General features: G+C 31.8%; 1 protein-coding gene across 8 annotated transcripts in view; it reads right to left on the bottom strand.

Annotated features, from left to right (window-relative positions):
• LOC145314088 (uncharacterized) overlaps positions 1–23531 on the bottom strand; it is a 46349-nt gene extending 22818 nt beyond the window's left edge. For all 8 annotated transcript variants that reach the window (XR_013877617.1, XM_080153838.1, XM_080153841.1 and 5 more), the window contains exons 1-14: positions 23422–23531; positions 23111–23158; positions 21965–22024; positions 21422–21508; positions 15755–15930; positions 15180–15374; positions 14986–15099; positions 14544–14652; positions 14225–14281; positions 13764–13851; positions 11597–11679; positions 5276–5318; positions 4701–4757; positions 3994–4057 (exon numbers count right to left, since the gene is read on the bottom strand). Coding sequence is in view for 7 of the 8 variants with exons in the window: in XM_080153838.1 (XP_080009964.1) it covers positions 3994–4057; positions 4701–4757; positions 5276–5318; positions 11597–11679; positions 13764–13851; positions 14225–14281; positions 14544–14652; positions 14986–15099; positions 15180–15374; positions 15755–15930; positions 21422–21508; positions 21965–22024; positions 23111–23128 (1151 nt within the window). In the remaining variant the exon portion in view is untranslated. The remainder of the gene's footprint in view (positions 1–3993; positions 4058–4700; positions 4758–5275; positions 5319–11596; positions 11680–13763; positions 13852–14224; positions 14282–14543; positions 14653–14985; positions 15100–15179; positions 15375–15754; positions 15931–21421; positions 21509–21964; positions 22025–23110; positions 23159–23421) is intronic.
• Positions 23532–23934: the final 403 nt, after the last annotated feature.

Here is a 23934-nt window from a genome sequence, read left to right as displayed (position 1 = left end):
GAAACATATCAGTTCAGTGATTAGCAAGATCCTTCGATACAGACACAGATCCTGTATATAAATAATCTCACTAACCAATTGTTCTAGGCTTTTTTTTCTCAGGTTATTACAATCCCCCTCCCCCTATAAAAAACTACAAAATAATACACCTTTTACTACTTATTATTTAAATTTTCTATTTTTATGGAAATTTTACTTATTTGTATTTCCTAATAAAGTTTTAAATATTCAAAAGAGCAAAACAATTTATGGCAAGTGGCAAAAAAGGCTTTCTATGTATCTATCTGTCATTTAAATATTTGTTGATCTAGTCATTAGAAAAGTAGTTACTCTTAGGAATCTAAAGGAATAAGACAATGAACGACAAATAGATGTACATCCCAAATGATGACACATAAAAAATTTACCCTTCTGTATAAACAAATAGTGGTTGAAACGTTTGGACACTAAACTAAATGAACCAAAATTAAAGTCCCCAAAAATGTTAAGCCAACGAATAAGAAAACGTAATTATAAAACTTTGGGGACAAGTGTAATTAACAGTCACATGTCCCCCCTATCACTGAATTACTCTACATTCGCGTATGTATGTCTGTCTGTATTTTGAGATGTTATTAGTATGTTATTAATGTAAGAATTGCCCAAATCAAAATGAATTATCACATTGTACAGTTAGGGAGTTGAACCCATTTTTATAGAAGCAGAAATATAATCTATGATTATGGTTTGGACCCTCTAAAACTGTAATCTACCTTTCCACTTTCCCCGCTCTTGGTGAAGATATCTTCAACGGCGATACGATTTTTGAAATGTAAGATTCTAATTTCCCTTCTCTTGGTGAAGATATCTTCAACGCCGATACGATTTTTGAAATGTAAGATTCCACTTTCCCCTCTCTTGGTGAAGATATCTTCAACGTCGATACGATTTTTGAAATTTAAGATTCCACTTTTGCCTCTCTTGGTGAAGATATCTTCAACAAGAGAGACAAAAGTGGAATCTTATATTTCAAAAATCGTATCGGCGTTGAAGATATCTTCACCAAGAGAGGGGAAAGTGGAAGGGTAGATTACAGTTTTAGAGGGTCCAAACTATAATCATAGATTATATTTCTGCTTCTATAAAAATGGATTCAACTCCCTAACTGTTGTATCTTTCCTGATTTAATTTAAATTTCTTTTAATGCATTCTTTTATCAGTCTATCTGTACAGGGATGGAGGGGGCATTGGGTTGTTTATTACCCAAAGTTTTATAATAACATTTTTCAATTCGTTCCAATTTTGGGGACTTTTATTTAATTTTGATTGGTTGGCTCATTTAGTTGAGTGCCGAACCGTTTCAACCACTAATTGTATTATACAGAAAGGGTATTTTTGTGTTCAATCATTGGGGAAGTACATAAATTAATCGCCCAGTGTCTTATCCCTTTAGATCCCTGCTATCTACCTTTTTAAAACTGCACTGTATAAGGAGAGGAATTAGTATTAAAAAAGATAAAATCAACAAAAAAAATAAGTTTCATTAAACATTTTATTTTATAGCCGTTTAAATTTTTAAATAAAAACAAAAAAGTAAATAAGTTAAAATGTTTAAGAACAATTTTTATACCTCTAGCTTTAATATGAGCCAAGAAAGTAGGATTAGGATTTTTTATGTTTTTAAGTTGATAGATTAACAGCATAATGTTTTAATCTATTTAATATATTTCTAGAATATCTGTTCCTCTCTGTTATTTGATTCTTATTTCTAGAATGTCTGTTCCTCTCTGTTATTTGATTCTTATTTCTAGAATGTCTGTTCCTCTCTATTATTTGATTCTTATTTCTAGAATGTCTGTTCCTCTCTGTTATTTGATTCTTATTTCTAGAATGTCTGTTCCTCTCTGTTATTTGATTCTTATTTCTAGAATGTCTGTTCCTCTCTGTTATTTCATTTTTATTTCTAGAATGTCTGTTCCTCTCTGTTATTTCATTTTTATTTCAAGAATGTCTGTTCCTCTCTGTTATTTCATTCTTATTTCTAGAATGTCTGTTCCTCTCTGTTATTTGATTCTTATTTCGGCATCTCTAAGTGTGTAGCTAGAGAACTTTTTCAGGCAATGTTTTTTTTCTTCTACTTTTTGCAACACTATTTATAGACAGATGAATTTTATGTAGATGGATAGATACCTAGTTTTTTATGTGAACTAGATAGATAGATAGAAAGTTATATAGTTTTTATGTAAGAAAGATAGATAGATATTTAGATAGATTGATATATAGTCGTTATTATAGTATAGATAGATAGATGAGTAGATAGAAAATTAGATAGATAAAAAAACTATAGACTTGGGGGGGGGGGGGGGTTGATGTTTTACTAAATACTTTGAGGGAAATCACCAGATATTTTCCGTTATTGATGCACTTTAGGTAAAGGTGTTCGGGGAAGAAATTATTAACACAAATCTTGATTGCATATTAGAAGCGAAGCTACTCTATAATTCCAAATAACTTATTTTATTTTCGTGTGTCTGTCTTTTTTACTGTGTTTTTTTCTGTGTGTAATGTTTTCATATTCAAAGAATTTGCCTGGCTGTTTTATTTAGTTTTTTGTTCTTCGCTAATTATGTTTTCAACTTAGTATAAATATATTTCTTAAGGTTTATTATTATTACTGTGTTATAATTTACTGTTTTTCTGTTTTTTTTTATATAAAATCTTGTTCATGATAGTGAAAGAGAGAGAAATAGAGAAAAAGAAAGAAGGAAGGATAGATAGATATAAAGATGAATAGATTGATGAGTGAGAGAGAGAGGGATAGAGAGAAAGCAATGAGAGAGAGAGAGAGAGAGAGAGAGAGAGAGAGAGAGAAAAAAGTGAGAGAGATAGAGAAAAAGTGAGAGAGATAGAGAGAGAGAAGAAAGAGAGAAAAAAAGAGAGAGAAATAGAGAGAAAAAAAAAGAAATTGCAAAAAAGTAATAAAAAAAGTTGGATGCAACTCCAGATTTTGACGTGATTTCTCATGAATTATGGAGGCTAGCAAATTATATATCTTTCTTGATACCTAGATATCAAATTATATATCTTGATTGCCGCTTTTCAATATAACTGTATATCTGCTTTTCTATCCTTGTAACCAACTAAATTTCATGCTATTTATTTATATTCAAGTTGTAGTTACCGGAATTAGAACCTTCATCCAAATGTTTTAATATTAAAAAATAATGAAATATGCCAAGACCAAGACATTGCCCTACTCTTAATTTTGACAAAAACAAGTTGATGTAATTGAAAAAAAAAAACAAAATAATTATAATTTACAGTATGGCTTCCAAACCGATTGATATCCGCAGAATTAGACCTGGTTTCTCAGCCATACAAGAAAATCTTGTATAGGATTTTATTACAGACTTTTTTTTATGAATATTAAAGTAAAACTCACAAAATTAAGGTGCGAAAAATAACTATTCTGTGTCCTTTGCAATCAGTATTGTTATCAACAAAGAAATAAAATACAATTAATAAAAATAACTCTTATTTTGACAGACTCTACAAGAGATTTCATCAGAAGAAATATCCCCTTCCCGCATTTAAAACTGTTAATGATATTTTTATGAAGGAAAAAAATCCGTGGAAAAAAATTCTGTAACTTTATGATCAATTGTTTTAAAAGGGGAAGAGTTTGGGCTAGGTCCAAGAATATTTACTAGCAGTAAAATCACACCATAAAAACACGCTTGAATGGGTTGTAAATATACTGTTATTCTATGGTATGAGATATTTATAAAACCCGTCCCATCATAGGATTCAAATTTCAGAATATCACCGACAACTACGTTTTTTTCAACATTATATTTTTTATCACTTTAGTCAGAAGCGAAGCTCTTCTGTGATTTTGAAGTTGTCTTTACGTCATTATTATTACTTTCAATTGAGTTCTATATATTTATGTATGTATTTATCTATCTATCTATATATATATTTATGTATGTATCTATCTATCTATCTACCTACCATGATGTTAGGTCAGGTGACAAATAAGGATTATACTGGCTTGTGAATGGATATCCTCGCAGACCTAAATATTTAATTAGTAGTATGTTGTTTGCCACTCAAGATATCATAAACCAATAAACCTCATTATAGGGATACCACATAAGCTGATTTTTAAAAGCGAAGCTTTTCTATGATTTGGGTCAGTCTGCTAGTCCTTTTGGGACAGTTGGCTCTTTTCGTTAATTTAAACTGGCTAAATTGTTCTATCGATTTTAAACTTTTCATGGTGCTTCCTATAACCATTAGGTACGATTTTGCCAGTTTTTTTTTGACAACTAATTTTTGTATGTTAGAATTATTTTATTCATCTAATTTTTGTAATAATGATTCCAATTACCGTAAGGTAAAATGTTTTAAGCAAAGCATATTTATAATAAAGTTCTAAAAATGTAGGTATGTCCTTAAACAGAATCCTGTATTTAAGAAGTTTTGCAACAAATTTACTTACAATTTTTTAGACTTGTGCATAAATATTCTGCTTCTTTAAACTTCTGAAACTCTACAAGTGTTAGTGTTCGTTTGTCCTTACATTTCAAACCTTTGTTTTTAAGGTTGTTGTTATCCTTTTTTATATAATACAACAACATTACTACTCTACAAGGACATGTATGTCTATAAGTAGAGCAGCATTATAGTTGTCCTGTGATACAAAAATGTAATAATACCTTTATGTGGCTCTAGGCTGTATGGAATGCCTCCCATATGGGCGGGGGGAGGAGAACCTACAACAATATAATATCAAATATCAAATATCTATGGAATGCCTCCCATGTGGGCGGGGGGAGGAGAACCTAAAATAAATGGAATATAAAATACAGACACCTAGCGACTAATATTAGAACTAAACTATCTAAGCTGTATGGAATGCCTCCCATGTGGGCGGGGGGAGGAGAACCTTAAATATATGGCATATAAAATATAGACACCTAGCGACTAATAACAGAACTAAATTATCTAGGCTGTATGGAATACCTCCCATGTGGAGCAGGGGACATTAACCTAAAATGAATTTAATCTGAACTTTAGACAGCTAGTAAATAATATCTAAACTAAACTATCTAGCCTTAGGAAGAAAATCTAAAATATGCAGATCATCATCTAATGGTTATTAGAACTACACTGTATAGGCTTTCAGAAATGCCTTTTTTTATGGGTTGAAATGAATATACCACTTGAATATAATATTGAATAGAGATGACAAAACGACATCTATAAATAAAATGTTGAACTAAATTCTTACCTAAATGCTCTTGGTAGAAGAATGTGGGGGAACCACTCCGACTCTAAAAAACGGGATTTATATTATCAATCTATCTATGTATTCTCTTCCTTCAGGACCTATATTGTAATTATCTATCTATTTATTTATCTATCTACTTATCCATATATCAAACTTTATTATCTATCCAGTTTCCATCATTATATCTATGCAAGATCTATTTAAATATACATTTGTATATATTTATCTATCTATTTAGCTATCTATCCATCATCTTCTTAGCTATCTTTTTACCTATTGTCCTGTAGCTATCAGCATTTAGCTATCAATCTTCTAGGGACATAAGAGGTCAATTAACCTCTAAACAGTCAAAACACCCCACTACATTAAAAGGAATAAATATCTACACAATTTTTGTCCAATTATCCATCTATCTAAATATCTGCATATATAGCTATCTATCTATCTTTCTAGGGAACCTACAGGTCAATTAACCTCTAAACAGTCAAAACATCCCTCCTCTAAACTCTAGGGAATAAATATCTTCACAATTTTTGTCCAATTATCTATCTATCCATCCATTTATCTATCTATCTTTCTAGGGAACTAATGGGTCAATTAACCTCTAAACAGTCAAAACATCCCTTTAACTAAAGGGAATAAATATATTAACATATTATGTCCTTTCAAAACATATAAGTATTTCACCTAAATTAAACATCTAACTATTTTATTGTAGGTAAGCTAAATATATCTTTGATTAGCAGGGAGTAAGGGAGGGGACAATGGATCGAATATTCAATTTTTAGGAGTCTCAGACTTTGGGGACTGGCTTAAAGGGAACATGCAAGAATTTAGCAGTTTCTAACCAATCTTGGGGACCAATTATGAATGACGTCACGCAAAATCATGCATAATCTCGCGGCAAACTAGCGCGTCAACAAAAACATAAACAATAACAAGCAGACAAAATATTTTGATTTTGAAAATTATTTTGTAAATTGAATCATTACATTTTTTATATCTAATTCTTGTTTAATGTTAATTCATTCCGATTAGTGCGTTGTAGAAAGAAATTATATTAAGATTATTAGTTATTATGAGCAAAGCCTTCCTATAATTAGGTCCCGCACATTTGTACGTCCGTAACGGTTAGCTCTTTTCGTTACTTTAGACATGTTAGATGTTTCTTATTGATTTAATGTAAAGGCAAAAGTTTTTTGTCTTTAGCTTAATATTTCTGTAATTAATGATCCGATTAATTTCAAAATTTTAGGGAAAATTCACGAAGTCCTGAGTTGTTCAAGGTTTGTTTATCATTAAAATCTCAAGATGGTGTTATTTTTTTTTCTGTCCTGGATGCTAGGAGCGCAGCTACCAGTTATCCTAAGATATGTTACTTAAACCTTAAGATCTTTTAAATTAAGATGTACTTATGTTCTCAACTATTTTATTTATGTAGTATGAAATTTTGACGCAATGTATCTCATTTTTATTTCGTTAAATGAAATAACTTGAGTTTAAAGTTCTGTAGGAAGGTAATTGTTTTAGTAAGTTTTGTAATATAATTATTTAAAGGCTTTTTCATGTCTAAGCTTTTTAATAAATACAATAAAAAAATTTGGGTAAAAGATGTTGTAAAAGTAAAATAGTATGTTTCCTTAATTTTCCGAAGTTTTAATAATAATAATTATGGAAATAAATTGTAAACAAGGGTTTTGATCTCTAGAATCAAGGGCTTGAAGTAAAGCATCAGTTTAAGGATGGTGCATTTCGTATGAAAAACAATTCAAAAAGTCAAAAATTTCCACTAAAGGTTGCTATATTGTAAATACTTGTTTTATCTGGAAATATCTGGGTTTTCAACCTTAAAGGGTCACAACTATAAAATTGAATTAACTGCCCATTGTCCCCTCCCTTACTCCCTGTTTGATTAGCCTATCCCTTCATCTCTGGACTTTAAATACAAATTAGGTGGCAAATAGCAGAGCATTCTTTTTTCGCATTCCTATGATTTTTAGCGACAATAGTGAACATGTATTCAGATAAATAAATAGTAGAATATATTCTAACTAGCGGCTTCGCCTAATAGCTAGAAAATTGCCTAAAACCACCACAGGACCAGTAGGTATATTCCCTGAAGAGTAGAATCCGATCGGTTCAGTGGTTACCGAGATCTTAAGCTTCAGACGGACGGACGGACAGACGGACAGACATCAAGCTACTTTGTATTATAGATAATAACATTTTTGCTAAATGGCAGGAAGGGAGAGAATATTGGACTGGTAATTACCAAATTGTTACCCAAAGTTTAATAAAAACAGGTACTCAATATAAAAAAACTTTCGGTAATTCTTGATGAGTTGATAAGGGGTAATTTTGTTTATCAATTTATGGTTCGGTGTCCATAAAAAACCAGAGCTAGCGTAATATTGATGTGCATTAAACTTGATTGGAAAGTTCAAACTTTTTAACCTCTGATTTAAATCTACAGAAGTGGAAATGATGTTTATCTAGAACGTAAAATTGATGTACATTAATCAGCTTTTATTTTATACTTATCTAAATTTGACATAATTTTCTTTTTTTGGGGATATTTTTTCTCTGTTCCTACGAGCGACTTTTACGAAAAAATTTAGCAAATTCTTTCGTTTTGGCCAAATTAGGGTTTGTAACAATTGTTCAAATTGCATTTTAAAAAGTAAGGCTACATTTAAAATATTAATTAGAATCATCCTATCAAACCTTGTATAAATATTCATATAGCAATAAGGTATACTCATAAAGGCGCAGCAACTCAATAATGTTTACTAGACGCTTGTTTTAATGGTTAATCCTAGGACAATGAGGCAACTTATTAATGTAATAACATGCTTCAAATTTTCAAATAAGTGTTTGATGAAAAATTGTAACAATCCCTACAAAAAAGTGTCAATCTTTTACTGGTTCCATAAAACTAAAATACCCTACTATAACAGTTTAATAATATACTAGTATATACTGTTACTTTAATGTTATATTATTATCTTAAAATAACCATGGGACTTAGAATTCTACATTAAACTAAGTGATATAATTATGTCAAAATAAGTCTGTAGTCAAAGAGTCATGACTAGACAAGCGCTACTTGGTCAATGCTAATTTTTTATCCTGTACCCAATAGAAGGGAGAGAGGGAGGGGACATTGGATTTTTATCACATTAGTCCCCAAAGTTTTATAATTACATTTTCTTATTCGTTGGCAAAATAACTTTGATGACTTATTTACTAAGTATATTTGCGATTACTTTTATTTAATGAAATCTTCCAATTTTTAACATTTACAAAACGGCCTGCTTTATTGCATCAAGATCCGTGACAGATCTATATAGGAAATAAACGTCTATAAATGAGCTCGAGTCTTCCAATGGTAGTGTGTTTAAAACTCATAGTGCTTCAATAATCCTCATTAAACTCTCATTGACCAAAGCGATAAGACCTTTATTCTATTTGTTTATGGAATGAATTAAGTTTTTCACTTCATGTTGTTTTTTGAATTACATGGAAGTATTTAATCCTTATTTCATAAATAAAAAATATACGTTCATAATAGAGTAAATCTAAGAAAACTCTATTTTTAAAGAATTCGATTGTGGCGACACTTCCTTTGTGTTAAAATATTAAAACTAAAATTTTAATCATATTAACCCTTTGGTGATGGTAATGTGAAAAAATACAATTGAAAAAATATTTTTAAAATCATTTAAATTAATAAATATTTACTTCTTTCTTTTAGATAGTAATGGCGGGGGAGGAGAATTGATTTATTGAGAAATGGATAAATAGATATGTACTTATAGAAAACTAGCCAATAGCGAGATAGTTATATTGAGCCAACTCTAGTATTGAATATTGATTGGTTCTTTAAGCCGAATGTCCAAACATTTCAACCACTAATTGTAATCTACAGATAATTTTGTGCGCCATTGTTGGAAGTGTACATCAAATTATCAGCCATTGTCTTTTCTCTTTAGATCCCTGGGTAAAATGTCATCAACACGACATGTATTAAATGTATACAGCAACCTTAATAATCATTAGTCAAGGCAAAACCTCTATGTTTAACACGGCATTAAGACATTGTCAGTCAAGTTTAAATAGATTAATTAGATTTGGCACGGAGCGGTGTGTTTAAAGTAGCAAATATAGACAAGAAAATACCTACTAGAAAAGGGATAAGAGACATTTGTGTTTGTGTTTAATTAAATCAATAGTATAGATGTATAAACAGATAACTACCTGCCCCCCTTTTTCATGGACCTTTTTCGTCTGCCAGAAAATTGTTTTCTGCTACTTGGCTGTGTTAAAATTCTCGGCACTATTGGTTGATTTTCAAAGACCCAATTGAGAGACGACACAAGGTCCTTTGGATCATGCAGTTTTTTTAACCCCTTCCCCCTCAAGTGTTTTACTCTAATGCTATAGAACGGGATTCTCCTTTGATTTTAAGAGGCTTGCAATGGGATGTGGTACTATATCGCACTCCATTCGACAGACAAAAAACCATATCATTGCATGATGTGCAAACTGCGTGTTGAAATGAATTAAGCCTGTTTAATTTTATTAACTAAGGTTTTTCCCTTTTTCTTGTCATTAATGCTGCTGTTATTATTTTAACATATCTAGTATGACACAGTTTGATCCAGAGTCCTTTTTTTATACGAATCCTTTTAGTCCCTGGATAATAGTAAATAGTAGTAGCAAGGGAAAGGTGGAAAGAAAAGTTTTTTTGGAATTGTGAAAAATGCTTGAAATTTGTAAATACAAATAAACAAGTAAAATTGTATACAAAAGTAGCGAAGTAATATCAAGATTACAATATTTTCAGCTTATGCCATAAAAGACTAGATAGACTGAGACAAACAGTAAATTAAACAGCAGATTAATAGGCAAACAGAAAGACAAACAGACAGACAGACAAACAGACAGACAAACAGACAGACAAACAGACATACAAGCAGACAGACAAACAGACAGACAAACAGACAGACAAACAGACAGACAAACAGACAGACAAACAGACAGACAAACAGACAGACAAACAGACAGACAAACAGACAGACAAACAGACAGACAAACAGACAGACAAACAGACAGACAAACAGACAGACAAACAGACAGACAAACAGACAGACAAAAGGACAGACAAACAGACAGACAGACAAACAAACAAACAAACAGACAGACAATCAGACAGACAAACAGACAGACAAACAGACAGACAAACAGACAGACAAACAGACAGACAAACAGACAGACAAACAGACAGACAAACAGACAGACAAACAGACAGACAAACAGACAGACAAACAGACAGACAAACAGACAGACAAACAGACAGACAAACAGACAGACAAACAGACAGACAAACAGACAGACAAACAGACAGACAAACAGACAGACAAACAGACAGACAAACAGACAGACAAACAGACAGACAAACAGACAGACAAACAGACAGACAAACAGACAGACAAACAGACAGACAAACAGACAGACAAACAGACAGACAAACAGACAGACAAACAGACAGACAAACAGACAGACAAACAGACAGACAAACAGACAGACAAACAGACAGACAAACACACAGACAAACACACAGACAAACAGACAGACAAACACACAGACAAACACACAGACAAACACACAGACAAACAGACAGACAAACAGACAGACAAACAGACAGACAATCAGACAGAAAAACAGACAGACAAGTCATAGATTATCATTTTCTTCGCTCCCAACGACACATATTTTGTGATTCCCTTTGAAGTGAAGTTGTACTATAACTAGAGAGAGTCTAAATAAATAATTAACATTTCTAAACAACATTCAAATGTACTTGATATCTATCTATCTAACTTTTTAGTGGCTATCTTTCTGTCTATTATATATTTATCTAGATGTCTTTCTATCTATCTATATAAATAATATTTGTATAAATAACTTTCTAACTATCCATCTAACCCGATATAACAATCTATCCATCTATCTATCTTTATCTATCTTGCTGTATTTCTATCCTTTATCTTTATCTTTATATATCCTTATAATAAAGTCAAAGGATCTCTGTCTGTGTGTATCAAAGGATTTCGCTAACCACAGAACCGATATGGTTCTCCTTAACAGGGTACTTTTCATTTCTGGGAAGGTTTTGACTTTTTTGGGGGGAGGGTACCACAACCCTCCCTAGAGAAATAGCCCTCAAGTGCCCCTAGAGGCATCTAGGGGCGTAGCCGCTAGTTTATACATTTAGATTAAATATAGGGGGGAGGGGAGAGGTTACATAATACTACTTACCAAATGTGGGGGAGGGTAGGATGAGTAGAGGGGTCCAAGATACCCTGGGGGTGTAAACGGGGGGCCATCCGGGTCTAGCTTCCCTGAAAAAAAACATACATAATTATCAAAGTTATGACCATTGATACTGCAAATTTTTACTTGAACTTTCAGAAAGCCACCGTTATAATAAAGTAACATGATGTTTGTCTGTTTAGGATCATGCTAACCGCTGAACTGATATGGTTCTCCTTCTCATAGGTCCTATAACTATTTTGGGCCCCCTAAAAGTAAATCTCCTCCTCCACCCCCCCCCCCCCCCTCCAAAAAAAATAAAAATATTTATTTTTATTTCTTCTTCTTTAAAAAAAACGGGATATCGAATTCAACTACTCCTTCCATCAATGCCTCCAGAGGCCTCTAGGGGGTGTAGCCGCTAGTCTTAAATGTTGCAGTTAGGAAAATGAAAATTTTGGCTTACAATCATTACTAACACAGCTTAATGGACAGACGTACAAAAAGATCAAAAGAGTAGATATGTAAAATAAACCAAGACGTCACCGAAACTGTCCCAATTTTGTATAACTTTTGAGAAACAAGTTCCAATTACGTCATATTTTTCTTTCCCGAAAAAGGGAGGGGGGGAAGAAAATCTCTTCAAAAGAGATGGGGAAAACCCCCTTTACTCCCATCTCTTTTTTCTTCCCCCCTTCCCTTTTTTTTCTTACCCCCTTCTCTTTTTCGGGAAAGAAAAATATGACGTAATTGGAACTTGTTCCGCAAAAGTTATACAAAATTGGGACAGTTTCGGTGACGTCATAAACCAATATTAAAATAGGATAATGGTTTATTATGTGAGAGTATAATTATCATTGCTGCGCTACTTATGAACCTTACTATACTTGTTATAAAATATGTAAGATAAACCAATATTAAAATAGGATAATGGTATATTAAGAGCATATTAAGTGGGGGATTAACAAAACAAAACATTTGTTTTCAAATTAATCACTGAGGGGACATTTAATCAAAAATTTTCCCTTTGTGGTATTTTTATGATATCTTATTTATTCACTCAACTTCTATCTTTCTTATATAAAAGTAAAAGGATCTTTGTCTGTGTGTACTAGAGGATTTCTCTAACTGCTTAACATTGTACCTTCTTAGTGGTCCTGGTAAGATTTATAACTATTTTGAGGGAGGGTACCAACACCCTCCCAAGAGATAGACAAATTATTTTTCAGCTTATATATTTTCAAAAAAAACATTTTAGGTTCCGCTAGATGCCTCTAGGGGCGTAGCCACTGGCAATAAAAATTGTTAGAAAGGAAGGCTATATCATAATTTAACCTTGTACCAACAATCCATACTATATATTGGTTTAGAAGGGTTGGGGTTAAAAAATAACAAAAACATTTAAAAAGAATTTGTGAATACTTATCCTTGATGATAGATTACTATATTATTATAATGAGAATTGTCGCGGAGATTTTTTATAACAAAGGGAATATATTTCTCTTAGTGGATAAGTGTTCTAAAATAAGAAAAAATTTATGTGTATGTAGTATAGGATATCTATGTTTATGATCGACTGTCTAAACTAAAAATTTGACCAATCATAAACAGTTTGTTGGGCAGGTTTTAGGCTATTTGTGGAAAATTGGTCAACCTTGCTAAAAGATAAGGGCCAAAGAATTTATTTATTCATTATCTATGTTCTTAACTATTTGGGGGGGATTAGCAATTAAAAAGATAAGGTAAAACTTTCAATCAGATTTTCTTGACAAGACAACAGAACAATAATACTGTAGCAGAGCAGAATGATAAATTGATAAACATTTGAAGGTTTTTAGTATCAATATCTTGTGTTGGACACAATGTTAGTGTGAATATCTAGTAAATAATCTCTTACAACTGCATGTCTATAGTAAGTCAATTATGACAACTTGAATTGACTTTCTAGGCTTTTTAAGTAACAATTAATAATGTAAAAATACAATATACAGTCTCAGAAAAATATTTATTCATCATGTTTATAATTTTTAAAACATTTAGTAAATTTGTACCTTAAAGTAAATTATAATAGAATGTACATTCTAAGTTTTAATTAGTTTAGCAATTAAACATGACACTGACCTTGGAAATATTTTGATGCTAGTTACCTATGACTTTGATTAAAAATTTATACCTGGCAAATACATGGGTGAGGTTGGGGGTTCCAGGTCTGGAGGATCTGGAGGTATCAGAGGTATACCTGGATCCTCCTGTAGCTCAGCCTAGAATAATATAATTAGATATCTCCTTGTTTCATTATATCCATCTATCTTTTTTTTAGGTGTATATAATAACAATCTAGAATTTAATTGAATTAAAAAAATCTTATTTATAGAGGTAATTTACTTTTAAAAATAACCTAAAATCTACCTAAAACTGCGGAGCAGCTTCTCTTAAAGGAACATGAACTCAGCAGTATAATCAACAATACAATATTTTTAAACTAAGGACAGGGATGAATGAAACACTATAAATAAAATCACAAAACCTCATGGTTTTTATATTATTGTTTCTTCAGATGTGTCAGATGTGTGACAAGTTAAAATTGGAAGAGTGAAAAGAAAATGAATCTATCTATCTATTGATCAGAATGACCTGTAATTGTTCACTACAATTCATCTCACTTTCTTCTTCTCCCTCTTCTTTCCAAATCTAAATAAATTTTACTCATTTTGAACTAAGGTGTTTAGGATCTTGAAATAGAAATATGTTTGAAGACTTTTTAAAAAATCTTAAACTAGATGTAAATATCCTGCAAAGGAGATCCTATTTGACACAGAACTTAATGAGGTCAATTGCTTCCTTCATCACAACTGGTCACCTAAAAGCCAAAACTTGTAACTGTACAAATTTTATTTAATAAGAAAATACACTCAAACATATCCTACTACTTTATATAAATAAATAATCTCACCTTCATTTCATCACAACTACTAAGATCAGATGACCTAACTGACAGGTTGACCTCCACAAGGTCATCACACTTGGACCGGAGTAGGTCACTCACCAGCTGGCCAGCTCTGACAGGGAATTATTGTTTTCATATTTATTTAGTCAATAGTTGTCTGTGAGTTGTCAGGTTTGAGTCTGGATTATAACTTTCAAAATTAGAAACATTAAAATTAATATCTTATTTTATGCCAAAAAATGTAGGGAATGCCTGTCATATGGAGGTACAATTAGATTCTCAGACAAAGGTAAGGCAATCAAATTGATGATTGTCAGATTGCTTCTTTTTAATCATGAAAATCTAAACAATTAAACTACTTATAAAATAGTGTAACTAAAGGGTTGGGTGTTAGACAATAGGGATTCTAACTATCATAGTTTCATAATAAGAAAGAACAACATTCCTGGAGGTACTAAGACTGCTGACACCGCTGCTAAGACTTGTGCTGATACTGACACATGAAGGGGAGGCAAAACAGCTGCTCACAATGAGACCAGGTGCTGAGCTTGTAGAATACTTGCTACAAAAATAGTTTGATATAATTATTGAAAGTTAGTTAAAATTTGAGAGATGCTTAATTAGGATACCAAATAAACTTACCTTAATGGTGATGTTGGAGAAAGACCACCAAGAGAATGTGATGAAGAAAGAGGAGGCGGAGAAGACAAATGATGATCTAATGGACCACCAGGAGGATGCAGATCCTGACCTGGTCCTGTTAGTGGAGGCAGGTGGGACAGTGAGCGCTGCTGGTGATGGAGGTCACTTATTGACCTTTGCAGGTCACTGATTGACCTAAATTTAATGTAATTCATTACAATATTTAATCTCTTTCTATTGCAGGAAAAAATACAGATGTAGAAGTTAACTTTGAGAAAAAGAATGAGCATTGACTACAACAGAATATATATACAGCTACCTATCTTTCTATGTTAAATTAGGTACCTAAAATTGATTGCTGATGATGACAAAGAATGAACATTAACTACTACAGAATATAGCTACCTATCTATCTAGGTTAAATAAGTTACCTAGAATTGATTGCAGATGATGAAAAAGAAGTAGCCAAAGAAAAAGCAATACACAAAGATAGTGAAGTTAAGTTTGAGAAGAATTATGAGCATTGACTACAACAAAATATTTATAGCTACCTATCTTTCTCTCTAATTAGATACCTAGAACTGATTGCAGATGATGAAAAAGAAGTAGCTACAGAAGAAGCAATACACGAAGATAATGAAGTCGCAGAAGTAGAAGTTAACTTTGAGAATAGGCTTGAGCTGGAACTGCTGCTTGTGTTGAGACTTGTGATACTGCTTGGGGACATATACTCTGAAGGCATGCACAGTACCTGAAATATAATTTAATTATTTTAACTTAAGTTTTCATATCTTTATATTTATTTCTTTATTCTCTATTAAAAAAAGAAAGAAAAAATACCCTTCCCCAGAATAGTTATAAACCTTTCAAGGACCTATGAAAGGCTATAATGTAAATATGTCTATCAATTTTACTATCCAAACCTTGTAAAAAGAATAGATGTAACAATTCATTACTGAAATCATCTTTAAATCTTTAATTTTTAATCAAAATTTCAAGCCTTCTTTGATCAATCTAATATATCATAATTCTTCTTTTCAATCCAGTGTTAACACTCTATCAATTTATGTTTAATACACCTATCCATCTATCTATTCATCTATGTATAGATCAATCTATCTATCTATTCATCTATGTATCAATATTCTACTTAGACAAAATGTCCCTTTAATCTTCATTGGAATTCATATCTCCTTAAAATTTGAATGCAAATTTGAGTAAGGCTGTTCCTGTGTTTATTTACTACTCTAGCATGACTATAGGATACTACCCTAGGCTTTCTAGTTACTATGCTGTCACACTACTTGTAACATTATTTCCTAGAACCGTCTCTAGTGGATGGACCCTCCTACCAACCTCTTTAAACCCAGTTTTTAAACAATATTTAAAAAATCTTTGACATATAGGACAAGAGTACAAAAAATTATAAGGAAAAATATCAATTTTAGCCGTCCTGTTTAAGGATTATATAGCTGCTGGTTTCTGTTTTTTTCTAGCAGCAAAAATATGCAGAAATCTGCAAACAAACTGCATTAATCTACAGCTGACAACAGGGTGGCTGATCGATTGTGATACCACACATTTTTTTTTTGTCAAGCCCAATGATCTAAAGGGATAAGATAATGGATGATAAATTGATGTACATCCCCAATGATGATATACAAAATTACGCCTTCTATAGATTATAATTAGTGGTTTAAACATGGACGCTCAACTTGATGAACCAATCAATCAAAATTCAATGAAAGTCCCCAAGGTTATTTATCCAACTAATAATAAAACGTAATTGTAAGCCCAATGTCTCCTCCCTCCCTGCATCAAGCCACTATTATTTTTATTTTATTTTTGATTATAAAGAGCAACCGTTTTTTTAACTGCAGCATAAATAACCAAACCGTTAATTTTTCCACAATCTGCAGCTAAACTACTTTTCTATTCAAGAATTTGCAGCCGCTGAAAGCCATTCAAAATATATAAATAGGGTAGATGCTTCTGTGGTCAGCGGATTATTTACTTAAAACAAATTTAGCCATCTATCTTTATTAGCAGCTTAGAAAAATACAAAAGTGATGTCTCCTGAAGCTTTTAGGACAGATTTAATAAATTTTCCAGTATGGCTTCAAAACTGATTAATATACGCTGGATTAGAACCGGTTCTTAAGCCATACTGAAATATCCCACAGTTAATAAAATAAAAATCATAAAATTAATACCTGTTTTGTTAAAACAAACTTGTTTCAATTTGATAATTTTTCATTTTAATATCCGCGGAAAGCTGTCTATGTTTGTGAAAAATAACAAAACAAACCTTTAAACATATGACACTAGTATAAAGAAATCTCAAAAAAACTATTTACTTTTTTTTTTATAGATTTAAAAATATTTAAATTGCCACCACCCCTAGAGAAAATCTAATAACTTTAGGATCTACGTTTTCGGGCGGATTCATTGGGTCCAACCAATATGCATATCCTCTAGTTGCCAGGGAGGTTTGGGTTCCAGTTTTATCCCCTGCTAAAATGTTTAATGCCTGACATTAAAAGAAATAGTAAATTGAAAACGTGATAGTCAAAAAAATGTAGTTAATTCCTTAGATAGGACTTCAAGACAAAGTTCATGAAATCAACGGGCATATTTACTGAAGAAATATGGAAATGGAATCTAATTTATGCTTGTATAATTTTAATGTAAAAATAAAAGTTTATTATTAAGCCACTAAAATTGTGCATTTGATAATGTCTTCCTTGTTTTACAATACATATCTAACAAACCCGCTACTTTCCCTACTCTTTCCCCCTTTCTTTGGCTGTTTCTTTAGCAGTATACTGCCCTAGTATTACCGTGAAATTAAAGTCTTGTCATATTTAACCCTCTACTGTTATTATACTCTAAATAAGGATTAAGGAAACCACTTCTTAGCAATTTCAAATTCTCTTTGAAGATCTGTATAAGCTTTGAAGTCGAAAATTTAAACAGAAATGAGTGTGTGTGTATGTGTGTGTGTGTGTATGGATATGTGTGTGTGTGTAAGTGTGTTTGTGTTTACTTATATAATAATTTCATATCCAAATATAATTTTGAACGCCACTTTTAGAAAGGGATATATCCATCCATCTATTTATCTATTTTACATCTGTCTATTAATCTATATTTCATTTTATTTATCTAATATATCTAACTATCTAAATGAATACATAACTGCGCCCCTAGAATATACTGGCTATGTATTGAAAAAGTATTAAAGGAACCATAGGCGTCCAAGGGGGGGGGTAATGGGCCATTTGGCACCCCCAAAATTTTGTGAACAATACCCCCCCCAAAAAAAATTACCCCTACCTTGGGGGTGCCGTAGGCACCCCCAACGATTTTGGGGGGGGTATTTACCCCCCCCAAACGATTTTGGGGGGGTAATTACCCCCCCCAAAATAAATGTTCTTTAAAAAAAAATTTTGGGGGGGGGTATTTACCCCCCCCAAATTGAATGTTCTTTAAAAAAAAATTTTACTGATAGTTTATTTTAGGATAGGTTATATTGGTTTAGGTGATTGCCCCACATGGTTAAGCAATTGGCCCCCCGCAGGGGCTAGAAATAGGAGAGAAGCTTGTGTGAAAAAAACGAAGAAACGCCCCTTAAAGAGCGTTGCCACAAAAGGGACTATACCCCAATATAGTCCAACCAGTTAAAACAGTTCTTAACCATGATAACAAAAAATTTAATAGTTTGATCATGTTTTATTTGCTTGGGCCTTTATAAGGGCTAAAACCATCCCGGGGATCTATGATGTAATTGTAAAGCACTGAAGATTCCATAAAATAGATACCTAACTAAATTAAATATTTCATTAAATAATGAAAAAGAATTTCTATAGGCGATTTCTTTTGGGAGGATGTCAGGGTGTCTCAAAACTAGTTATAAAACTTACCAGGACCTATAAGACGCTTCACTTTAAAGTATAATCATATTGGTTCATTGGTTAGTGAGTTAATTATTGTATTTTTATGTTCTAAAGAATGAGATACTACTATATATTTGAATAGTAGTGGCGCCCTTAGCATCTAAGAACTCGTGTTTTCTAAAGGGTAAAAAGGGAGGAGAAAAATAGCCTAAAACCACTCAAAGGATTGACCTATAATAGTGTGGAACCATCATGGGATCTATGTGAAGCTTTCCTAAAAAGGAGAACTCAGTATTAAAAGTAATGAAATCTGAAGCTATAGTCAAATAAACCTTACTTACTACTTTATGTTATAGGATAGTACTTATTAACTTAATAGATTAGGTAGGTGCTTTTTTTACATAATTAAATTACCCCCCCCAAAAATTTTACCCCCGGGGTAAATTAGTTTGGGGGAGGTAATTACCCCCCCCAACAGATTTGGGGGGAGTATTTACCCCCCCCAACAGACTTTAGGGGGGGTAATTACCCCCCCCAATCAAATTTTACCCCCGGGGTAAAAATTTTGGGGGGGGTAAAAAAAAATTTCGGCGCGCTTCGCGCGCCATTTTACCCCCCCCAAACACGAATTACCCCCCCCCCTAAAATTTTTTACCCCCCCCCAAAAAAAAAGCTTGGACGCCCCTGAAAGGAACAGTAAAATAGCCTTAACCCAACCCAAGGCTTAAATCTAAAGCTTAAATAGCCTAAAGCCTTCAAAGGATCTATGTGAAGCTTCCCTTATAAGTAGAACTCAATCAGTTCAGTAGTTATTGAAATCTTAAGCTTCAGACAAAAAAGCCTTACTACTTTATAAAATAGGATATAAGTCTTTTGATAAATACATCTATACATAGCTTTTTATATCTAATATCTATTTATCTAAGTAATGGTAATATACATATAATATATAATATGTGGATATTGTGAAAAAGGAATTTTTGTCGCCAATTTATATTGCATATATTGGTCAATACGTTCCTCCATTGTCAGGGGAGGGGATGTGATAAAGTCATGAGGGGGTATCGTTATATTAGCCATCTAAAAGAAACGAGAAACTTTCACAATATCCACGTATTATATATCCATTATCTAAGTAAGGTAGCCATCTATTTATCCAGGTAAGGTGGCTATCTATTTATCCATCTATTTATCCACAAATATATATTTTCCAAAAAAAATGATTAGATTATCAACCATTAAAAAAATTTCAATTTTAATCCTTTCTTGAAAATATAAATTTTTGATGTGCTATCAATTCCGTAAAAATTTTGAAATTATTAAAATGCATTTCACTTAGTGATCATAAGGGTTAAGATAAAATATTTGTTTAAAAGTTAGGATACTACCAGCATGTTAAAATTCTATAAAAGTACCCAAATTTATTGTGTCAAGACTCAAAGATTAAGAAAACGTGGTTATAAAAACCTTGGGTACCCGTGTAATCCACATTGCATTTTATTACAACAGCACAAACTGTTCCATCACCTTTGTTTCACAGAAATAGTTAAAAGCGAAGTTTTTAGGGTCGGTTCGTCTGTTAGACCGTAACAGATAAATCTTTCGTTAATTTTAGTCACGTTAAAAGTGACTTTTAACTTGGCATACTAGAGTAAAACAGTAGAGGGAGAAGGGGTTAAATAAATGTATGTCCCCATCCCAGGACCTTGTGCCGACTCTCAATTGGGTCTTTAAAATTCAACCAATAGTGTCAGGAATATTAAACCAGCCAAGTAGCAGAATTAATTTGCTAGAAGACGAAAAAGTTCATATTTATTACCAGAAAGTATATTTGTTCATTTTAAATTCACTTCATTTTTGGAATATGGTTTCCATTTGGATTAGGGTTCTAAGCTAATCATATCATAAATATACTTTATTTTATTTTTATCTAGACTTCTAAATGTTGAATATTTGATATTATGCGGAATCCATGCATACTTCAAAATTTTGTAAAAATTTCTTTGATCATAAAGAAAATAAAAATTTTAACAATAGTTTAAAGTAAAATTTTAAATATTTTTTTTTCAAAAATATGCTAAATATGTAAAAATTATAAAATAATACTTTTAAAAATGTTTATACAATTGGTTTTGTATTTTAGTGTTAGATAGAATAGCCACATTGTTTTAAAACCAAAAGTTTAAAATTTATTAGAAATGTAAATATTTAAGGAAATAGCAAGGAGAGAGGGGACATTATACTGGTACCCAAAGTTTTTAAACAGGCTCTTATTTGAGTACATTAGAGTACATTATCTATATATCTAACTTCTATGGCTAGCTATCTTTCCATCTATCTTTGTACCTTTTTGTTTCTGGAAGAATTTCTATCTGTAGAGCCGTCATCTTTATGGTGGTCGGATTTGGTGATAACTTTAGATGTCCGAGACACCTTAAAACATAGAAATTGATGCTGTACGTATTGGTGCAAAAAATGGGGACAATTTTTAAATTGATTTGACGGAGCTGTTTATTTACGTCACAAGTGAGGGGAAAGAAAAGGGAAGGAGGAAAGAAACCCCATAGAAAAGAGATGGGGGTATGACGTCACACGCCAAAACAATTTGAAATTTGTCCCCATTTTTTGCACCAATACGTACAGCATCCTAAATTCCCTATCTGTAGCTATCTTTATGGTGATCGACATATGCACATTGGATGTTATTAGCTGACTTAACAGGTCTTTGTAAAAGGTTTCTACTCTTATTGTATTTTACTTTGAAATTCAAAAACCTATCAATATAACTTCTTAGTACAGAAGCTTCTATATAATTCACTTTGTCTGTCTGTCATTTCAGATCTATCTTTAGCTATCCTACTAGCTATCTATAAATTTTTTCTATCTCACCTGTAAAGACTGTTTTCTGGATGTCTTCTTGTTGTGATTGTTGTTATTTCCAGTTATACCCTGTGTTTTAGGAGATAGATAATCACATATGTATCTAGACCACTAACTATCTATTTATTACTGATCTATCTATATATCTACATATCTATAACAGTTATAACCTGGGCACGACAGGAAGATAATTTTGATTCAAGCTATCAGACCAACTAATGTCTGTCTATCTTTCTTATTAAAGTTATATCTTTTGTCAACAGCAATCTATCTAACATCTCTATCGCTCTAATCACCCATAATCCATTTATTGTTCTCTCTGTCTATATATCTATCTATTTATCCATCCATCTATTTATCTACCTATATATCTCTTGCCTCGGGGGAGAGTGACAATTTTTTTCAAACTACATAATCTATCAATCTACCTATCTATCTCTCTATTTATCTATCTATCCATCAATATACTTATATTTCTATCTCTCTATTTATCTATCTATCCATCAATATACTTATATTTCTATCTATCTATTTATTTATCTATCTCCTGCTTTCATGAGACTGACCATGGTTTAGAAACAACATTATCTATATATCTGTCTATCTATCTTACTATCTATAGATATATAGTTATATCTATCTATCTATCTCATGACTTCACGAGAATAAACATAGTTTAGAAACAAAATTATCTATCTATCTGCCTAGCTATTCATATATCTGTCCATGTATCTATATATCGCCTGCCTTCATGAGACTGACCACGGTTTAGAAACAACATTATTTATCCATATATCTTTATATCTATGTATTCATATATTCATATATCTAATCATATATCTATCTATCTTTCTATCTATCTATTTATTTATCTATCTATCTATCTCCTGCCTTCATGAGACTGACCATGGTTTAGAAACAACATTATTTATCCATATATCTTTATATCTATGTATCTATCTAGATATTCATATATCTATCTATCTTTCTACCTATCTATTTATTCATCTATCTATCTCCTGCCTTCATGAGACTGACCCCGGTTTAGAAACAACATTATTTATCCATATATTTTTCTATCTATGTATCTATCTAGATATTCATATATTTATCTATCTTTCTATCTATCTATTTATTTATCTATCTATCTCCTGCCTTCATGAGACTGACCATGGTTTAGAAACAACATTGGAATAAAGTTCTAAAAAAAACAAAGCTCTATGTAATCTTATGATTTTTATGGTTTTTTAAATGCCATTTTTTATAGTCAAATTTTCAAATTTAAGTTGCGCCTGTTTATAGACCATGGTATTCCCCTCTCCTTTGAATATAATTGGCAAAATTCTAATTCTAAATTTTGATATACTTTCAATTAAAAACATGTTTTGTTTTAAAAATGATTATTTAACAGGCAAATTATGATTTTGTTTATATAAATTATATTTAATTATACATAGAGCTTTCCTCTATCAAAATTTAGGTTAAGTTGAGCCTTGTGTTTATTAGCAATCTACAGATAGTTATAGGAATATATTTTTCAATTTATTCTTGTTCATTTCGTTCATTTTTCAAATCTGAAATAAAATTTATTAATTCACAAATAAACAAACAAGGTTGACAACATTAATGAAAGCGAAGCTCAGAAACGGTAGGACAAACGAACATTAACACAAGTAAAGTGTCAGAACTGTATTCCAAAAATCATTATAGAGTTGCTATGCTTTCTAAATCTACCACAGGAATCACCATGCAAAGTTCGAAATACATAGGACAATTCTAACATGTCTAATTAATAGCTTTCCGTTATGGGCGAACGTAGGGATCGACCATAATTATAAAAAAGCCCCCTTTTTAAAAAGAAAGAAAATTTTTTGTGAATGGTTGTCTAAAATTTGCATTTTTACAGGTCTCTTTTGTTTGTTCATTACTTTATGTTAGGTTGGGTTAGGTTATAATTGGTACTAGGTAGTCCCGCAGGG

Source organism: Acartia tonsa, chromosome 3, assembly GCF_053477335.1.
Source record: "Acartia tonsa isolate MP-2025a chromosome 3, ASM5347733v1, whole genome shotgun sequence".
Classification (NCBI taxonomy): domain Eukaryota; kingdom Metazoa; phylum Arthropoda; class Copepoda; order Calanoida; family Acartiidae; genus Acartia; species Acartia tonsa.
Note: the sequence above shows the minus strand (reverse complement) of the source record. Positions and strands in the feature narration are given on the sequence as shown.